Source organism: Sebastes umbrosus, chromosome 15 (assembly GCF_015220745.1).
Source record: "Sebastes umbrosus isolate fSebUmb1 chromosome 15, fSebUmb1.pri, whole genome shotgun sequence".
Classification (NCBI taxonomy): domain Eukaryota; kingdom Metazoa; phylum Chordata; class Actinopteri; order Perciformes; family Sebastidae; genus Sebastes; species Sebastes umbrosus.
In genome coordinates this window covers 11,317,941-11,325,553 of record NC_051283.1, presented here as the reverse complement: position 1 = coordinate 11,325,553, position 7,613 = coordinate 11,317,941, and the positions used below count along the sequence as shown (strand labels likewise).

The window sequence follows — 7,613 nt, the reverse complement described above, 5'->3', positions numbered from 1 at the left end:
TGTTACGTTACGCTGTTACGTTACGCTGTTACGTTACGCTGTTACGCTGTTACGTTACGCTGTTACGTTACGCTGTTACGCTGTTACGTTTTGTTGTTACATTACTTTGTTACATTGTTACATTGTTACATTACGTTGTTACGCTACGTTGGTACGGAAGGAAGGAAAAGGAAGAAATGAAATGGGAAAGATTTGTTTGATCCAACCGAAAAGAGGTTTGGAAAGTCTTGATAAAATTTGGAAACAAAAAATCAAGGACTTAATCAGGTGTTTAAGGATGATTCTAAATCCTCTTTTAGTCAGAAGGCCTTTGCTCTCATAAACTATGACCAAAATGACCAGCATGATTATTACATGCTCACGCTGCCATCCCTGATCTCGCTTGTGAAGTGTTATGGTTCATTAGAATACTGAGGTTATAGTACATTTGCAGCAGTAATGAGGTGCCACAGATAATCCTATTTTTGACACCCAATGAATGCTAATGGGTCTAATTTAAGCAGCATGCATTGTGTTGGAAGAATTCACAAGCAGAGAGTGATATTTCCAATCTTTATTCAGTCCAGTTAGTCCCATCAGACCTTCACACCATCCCAATCCTTTCCACTCAAAATGATAAAGAAAACCAGAGAAACAGAAACAAACCTTGGACAGTGAGAGCTTTTCTGCAAAATTTGGCATATGTATATTGCATTATTACAGTTTTACCAACAAATACATCATAAATAGACTCTTATTGTGAGACAGTGAGGAGCCAGCTTGCGTGGGGTTTGTTTTTTCTTCTTTTTCCCTTTGTGCCCGTACGTAGGGGGGCATGAGCCGTGGCTTCCCTTTTACGAGGAGTACTCGTACTCTTCTGCACTGCGGCGGCCGAAATCCATCCAACCCAAGTAGTCCCTGTCTTCTATCCGGTGGCCGCCGTTGGCTCTGCTGTTTGCCGTGGAGTTTCTACGCACAGCGCCTGGGAGGAGAAGAGGGGAGGATGAGGAGGTGATAGAAAGAGTGGGTGGAGGAGAAACAGAGCAGGAGGGAAATTAGTATTCCTCAGAGTTAGCAGAGCATGAGAAAACTTCACTGGGTTGTGGTCCTGCTTTTGGTTTCTTTTCTGCGCAGAGACAGCTGGAGGAAGCTGGTTAGAAATGCTCTGATCGTGGAAGCAAGACGCGAGCAAATGTGGTGCAATAACAGAGAGAAGTTATTCTGACACTCAGAGGATTCATTTTGTGCTTCTTTAAAAACTAAAACGCCATCTTTCTATTATATCTGGTGAAATGTGGCGTTTTTTTTTGCGAGTGATAGGACACAAGTGATGCTCTCACATACCAGCACTTAACAGTCTGCATGCACTGAAATGCATTTTCAGTGACTGATGCTTTTAATATCAAAAAATGTCATCACTTCTACAACTTTTTTGCTCAGATTTTTTTGCCCTGCAGTTTAGCAGTTAGTTGAGTTCACTACCAAATGGCACTTTTCACAATTTGGTGTTTATGCCCGCAGAGACAAAAGTGATTGCAGCTCCGCAGCTGACGAGTGATGGTGTTTGGTTTCTGTGACTACTTAGGTTTTAAATATGATTTTTGCTGTGAAGCTGATTTGGTCATTTTAATCATCTCTTTCTCGTGATTTCTTTCTCTCTCATTCGCACATCCACACACACACACAACACCAGAATAAAGGGGCCGTTCCAACAACAGCTGGACTTTAGGGTGATGACATACTATTACCCTCTCTTTCTTTGTGTGTCCATGCATGTTATCAATGTGTACGTGTGCACTAGCTAAGTCCATTCCCTTGGAATGATCAGAGCGCCCTCATTTCTTCTTCTTCTTCTTCTTCCCCACACACTGTGACCTCCCATCTGGTAAAACATCTCTGACTTTTTATTCCAAGCAAAGAGAAGCAGGAACGCTGTCCGTTTGGTAATCAATTGAGCGCTCGCAGAGATGCTGTTTTCACTCCACCCACATCCTCCTACGCAACACACACACACACACACACACACATATACACACACACATGCACGCACGCACATAAACACAGTGTTTCAGTTCCCTGGTGTGCTGAGAAGATTGGCTGCAGAAGGCTCGACAACGACACCTCCTACACCGAAACATGCAAGTGAACAGCAAGCACCAGACGCCCACAAACACACACGCACGATTAAACAGAAAACATGCACATATTCCCTTCAGGGTATTATACAGTATATTAAGTTCAATGTGCCCTTTGACATTGTATAGACTTCACTGTCTGATTGTACAGCTCTGAAGTCTGTTTTGCATTTTTGTATTAGTTTTAGGCTGTAAAAGCTAAAATATGGAAATGTGGCTGAAGATGCAGAAAACTTTTCTTCAGAGCATTTAGTGTCTTTTTCTAACCTTTGATTACGTGTTAAAACGTTTGCAGCTCTGTGACGATTTGTGACAAAGTTTCACGCTGTGGGAATTGTTCCGCACTGAGACGTGGACTCACAAGAAGTCAGTTTCTTGAAGCCAAACTGAATATTCAGGTCTTGACAGTGAGTATAAGTGTGTGTTGTGTATTGTATGGTCCTGTCACACAGCCAGAGAGATCAGAGCGCTGAACATGAGGAACTATGACAAGGGCTTGGTGTCTTTGCATTGAAGAAAAAAAAGATCAACTTGGAGTCAGACGGGGTGAAAAAAGTGAAAAAAAGATGGTATGAGGAGAATGGCCGGAAGGCTGCGCACACTAATACGCGCTCTTTCAAACCACAAAAGCTTTTCTGAGCCACTAATTCATTTTACAAAGCTGGCTCGGCGCTGATTCCAGTAATTAGCGAGACCAGAGGGGAGGAGAATGGCAGGAAAGAGCACTTGTCTTTGAGAATGAACCTATTTTGCAAATGTTGCCAGATGTTTTTCTTTCATCCGACCCCTAATATCCTTCAAGATGCTGCAGGTGCAGCAAGGATGATGGAAACTAATAATACACATCCTCACACACACCTTTCCTGGAGGAGATGAGTCTTGCCAGCAGCTCACCGAGGTTGGCTCGGGAGTCTGCATCATCCTCAGCCAGAGGAAGAGCTTTCAGCTGGGGGGCAGAGCGGCTGTGTTGGAGGTGGGGCTCTCCCAAGGTTCGGGTGTCAGCCTCAAGGAGAGCTACAGACACACACAAGAGTAGATGTTATATATTTAAAGGTACTGTGATATTAATGATTGTCTTTTTTCCCCCAACGGTGACAAACCTTCAGAAGCAGCGGACATGGAGCGGTGGCCCTCGTTGAGGGGCTTGGAGGAGAAGGGGAGCCCCAAACAGCTCATACACAAGACTGCCAGCACGACACACATACACAGCCCTGTAGTCATCTAAAACACACACACACAGGAAGAGAAGTTTAATAATCTGAGATGCGGTCCAGTCTGGGTTTACAGCAGGCGTTCTGACTCAACAGTCATCTTCCACACTAAGAAACTACAACCATCTGCCAGACGACTGCTCCTTCGCCCGCTAATGATTGCTCAGACTGCACCGAGCATGAATCAGAAACAGCATTTTCACACATTGTCATCCAGGGGCACAGCACATAAAAACACACTGTGGATGGTTACATCTTGATATCCTGAGCGCAATTTCAGCAGGTCAAAGTGACCTGATTGTCAACGCAGAAAGAATCATTTCCACTCTGCCTTGGGGAAACATCTCTGGAAATTCACAGAATAAAATGAAAAAAAAATAAAACATGTCAATTATTTTAATTTAAAACTATTACTTTATCAATAATTTAAAAAAAACAACACACCAAATGTAATGTATTTGCATAAAGATTGCTTTTACATATTTAAATATTCAAGCCAAAATTCATGCATCCTTTCCTTGCATCAACATGTTTTTTTGTGATAACTGCATCCACGTTTGAGTTCCTGTCCGACCATGAAGAAGAAATAAACATTTTCACAAAATAAAAAACATTTCATAAATGCTAAAGTATCTGGTCAGTCAGACAATTAAAAAAAAATAAAAAAGCCTTACCTTGAGGAAAGAGGTTCAGTGTCAGAGGAGTGTGTGAGAGTGAGGAGAGCACTTCTCTGTTGAGTGGGAAGGATGCCCCTTTTATACTCCACGCTCGGCGCCCTGTGTGTGTGTGTGTGTATGTGTGTGTGTGTGTGGGTGTGTGGGTGTGTGTGTGTTGCCTCAGCGTACATCCTGTGTATTCCTCGGTGTGTTTGCGAGCCTAATGCGAGTGTATTTGCTACAACCTCAATAATACAACAGCGTGCTTCAGTTTTTATTGTCTGTTTGCTCGTCATAAAATTCAGGGGCTGATGTGCATTAACAATGTGTGTGTGTCTGTGTGTGTGTGTAATAGAGTGTGTTGTGCACATAACAGTGAATCATCTGTATCAAAACTAGAGCCTGCAACTAATGTTGAAATATTGAAGTTTCAATTTTTTAACAGTACACTGATAGGATGATCCACTTTATCTGCTGTTGTGAGAAGTGTGTGTGTGTACGTGTGTGTGTGTGTGTGTGTAATAGAGTGTGTTGTGCACATAACAGTGAATCATCTGTATCAAAACTAGAGCCTGCAACTAATGTTGAAATATTGAAGTTTCAATTTTTTAACAGTACACTGATAGGATGATCCACTTTATCTGCTGTTGTGAGAAGTGTGTGTGTGTACGTGTGTGTGTGTGTGTGTGTGTGTGTGTGTGTGTGTGTGTGTGTGTAATAGAGTGTGTTGTGCACATAACAGTGAATCATCTGTATCAAAACTAGAGCCTGAAACTAATGTTGAAATATTGAAGTTTCAATTTTTTAACAGTACACTGATAGGATGATCCACTTTAACTGCTGTTGTGAGAAGTGTGTGTGTGTACGTGTGTGTGTGTGTGTGTGTGTGTGTGTGATGGGGAGGGTGGCTGTGTGGTCAGGCATGCGTGGGTGTGTGCATTTGTAACCACCCACGCATGCATTAGATGTCAGTGCATGTTCACTCTTAAAAAGTGGGCGGAAAGCAGAAAGGAGAGTCTTCAGTTTTGTTCATTTAACAGGTGACTGAGCTCCAACTGAGACATCTCCACCGTCCTCCTACTGTCTCCCCCTCTCTCTCTCACCCCTCTCTCCCTCTAAGCACACAGGATTAACCCGGCTCATCGATCATGCAGGTGTAGCAAATCAGTCAGCCCGAGTCAATAGCTAATCATCCGCTGAGTTAATGTTTTTATTAATGAGGCCGACGGCCCGCTGATGCATGACAGGATTAGGAGCTCTGTCACGGCACCGGAGCTGTTTGTACCTGCTGAGATAATGTGGACAAGAAAATGAAGCATCAAGTGAGGCTGTTAACTGAGGTTAACGTCCACCGGGGAATCATAGAGGAGGAACACAGACATCCTTTTATCGCTGTCGTCTAATTAGGAGCAATAAATGAGTGACAGTGTGAAGCTTACTGAACACACACACACACACACACAGAGAGCAGTACTCAAAAGTAGCTCTACTGGAGTGCTGACATTCAATGAAATATGAATCAAATGTTCATTTGCTGCCAAATAAATAAAGAATCCCTGTGTGATGGGTTTCTGTTATAATTAGCAAACACTTCCCCTGACATTTGCCTTGAATCGCTAACGGTGCAGATGAACGAACTGTTTAAAAGCCAACACATTCTCATCCCAACCCTTCACATACAGCCCCTTGGCATCACGCCTCTTGGCGTAACTTTATTTTCAGCATCAAAACCTCTATAGTTACCCTTGGCGTCACTTTAGGATTAGGCAACAAAACCAGTATAGTTAGGTGTAGGAAAGAACTACACGGTTGAGCTTGAAATTAGTACGTTTGTACAGTGAAAATGACACTGAACGTTGTGAACAAGCACGAACGAACAGCTTATTTTAACGTGACGCACAGGACCCGAACAGCAGTCTTCTGGATGAAAGCTTGGGCCAACTGTCAGTTTGGCAACACTTCGCCGCAGAATCAAACAGCAGCTCAGGAGCGGACGCCACAGCTTATAGCTCATTGGGGCGACAATGCTGCTGGATATACTAACGTTACAACCGAACGCTTCTTCACTTGACTTGTAGTCAACGAGCGTTGAGCAGTTCTCGAGAACGCTGCAAGCAGCAATTGATTCGTGCTGAACGGGCACAAGCTCCCAACGGCCCAAACGGGCACTACACTAGTTGATAAAAACTTACTACTGCATAGATCTGACATTTTTCAACATGTTTGCAATGTTCAGATTGTACATTTCTGAAAAATGTTTACTGTGAGTCCTACAAGACTCTGTCAACACTGTCTTGACAGCTTAAGTACGGCTGCTGGTGTTAATGACCGAACCCATTCACTGACCCGATTTCCACCTTTTCTTAAGTGAACGTCATACTACTTGCCGTTCGGTGTAAATCACTAAAGAAGCACAGTTGCTTAAATGTAGAGATGTTGTTGCCCAGATGCAACTCTGATTTGATATATGAACTCTTCACTGGTAACAGGAAGTGACATATTCTTTCTAAACAGCAGTGAGATGGTGCTCTATCCAGACATGGTTGGATTGATCTCTGCAATGGCATCAAATATCATTACCAAGCCAGGTTGTGTGCCTATTGTGTGCTGTTTACTGGTATTTCTTGGTGTTAAAAGCTTAAAAGAATTCAATTCAACCACCTCTGGGCTGCCAGTTGCGAAGTTGCCGGCAGCCCAACTTTTGGCCACAACTCCCAGCTGTCACTCCGGAGTCTGTCTCGATCGCATCAGCTCACTCTTGGCATTTTTTTTTACTTTCATATTCATGACTATGCTTCAGTCTGTCTGTCTGCCTATCTTTCTCACTCACTGAGGATACTGTAACGTTTTCTCCAGGCACCATCAGAAGGCATGAGTGTAGGAGGTGAGGCCACGGACGTTCAAATTAGAATTAATTAACCATGTGGTGTGGGAGGCGTGCATGTGTGTGAAATGTGTGTGTGTTTGTGAGTTTCTACTAGATATATACACACTTTACTTCTGTGTGTATGTGAGTGTGTATTTGAGTTTGCGATGTGGATCCAGTGCAGCCTCAAGGCAACCTGTTGAGCATGATTATTTTCTAACCTCCTAATGTAGGCGAGCAAAAATCCTACACTCATTTATCTGAATGAATGCAACACACATCTGGACAAGATAGCTTGAGTTTAAATGCTTGTTAAAATGTCTAATTAGTGACGGTGAATAGTTTTCTGTGAAAAAAATCAAACTGAAATCTGCAATTATAAAGAGAGACGGTGAGAGACCCCCTTGCCGAGGGCATTTGCTACAGCTTTAGTATAGTTAGTAAACACGCTAAATAATGCATAGATCTATTAATGTCTCAGTCGCACTCAACAGACACTTGCAAATATGCACTTAGGCCATTCTCAGAGGACCGTTTAGCCCCCGACGTATGTCTTTGAGCCCCTTCACACATATCAGTGACCTGATGGTTGTACCTGTTGAACTGTAGATGATATCTTCCTTGTGTGAGCCGTGGTTCTCCGCACGTCGCAGTGCCTCAATTTGAAGCTCAGCAGAAGCCTCGTGCCATCAGGAACGTTACATACTGTACAACCATCTGTTAGTTTCTATAAGAATATAAGTGTGTGAATATTCAGTCATAGTTT

At 43.0% G+C, this 7,613-nt stretch overlaps 1 protein-coding gene across 1 annotated transcript; it reads right to left on the bottom strand.

The window, feature by feature from the left end:
• Positions 1-538: 538 nt before the first annotated feature.
• cckb (cholecystokinin b) lies at positions 539-4,159 on the bottom strand. The gene is made up of 4 exons (XM_037795941.1): positions 4,000-4,159; positions 3,215-3,335; positions 2,973-3,128; positions 539-961 (listed from the first exon to the last, which is right to left on the bottom strand). The coding sequence occupies exons 2-4, from the start codon at positions 3,333-3,335 to the stop codon at positions 834-836; spliced, it is 405 nt and encodes a 134-aa protein (XP_037651869.1). The 5' UTR covers positions 4,000-4,159; the 3' UTR covers positions 539-833.
• Positions 4,160-7,613: the final 3,454 nt, after the last annotated feature.

What these genes read in the sequence shown, in the direction of transcription:
- cckb (XM_037795941.1), bottom strand. Translation starts at nt 3,335, where the DNA reads ATGACTACAGGGCTGTGTATGTGTGTCGTGCTGGCAGTCTTGTGTATG. An exon ending in CATGTCCGCTGCTTCTGAAG is followed by an intron (nt 3,129 to 3,214) that starts GTTTGTCACCGT and finishes GTGTGTCTGTAG; the next exon opens with CTCTCCTTGAGGCTGACACC. An exon ending in ACTCATCTCCTCCAGGAAAG is followed by an intron (nt 962 to 2,972) that starts GTGTGTGTGAGG and finishes TTCTCCTCCCAG; the next exon opens with GCGCTGTGCGTAGAAACTCC.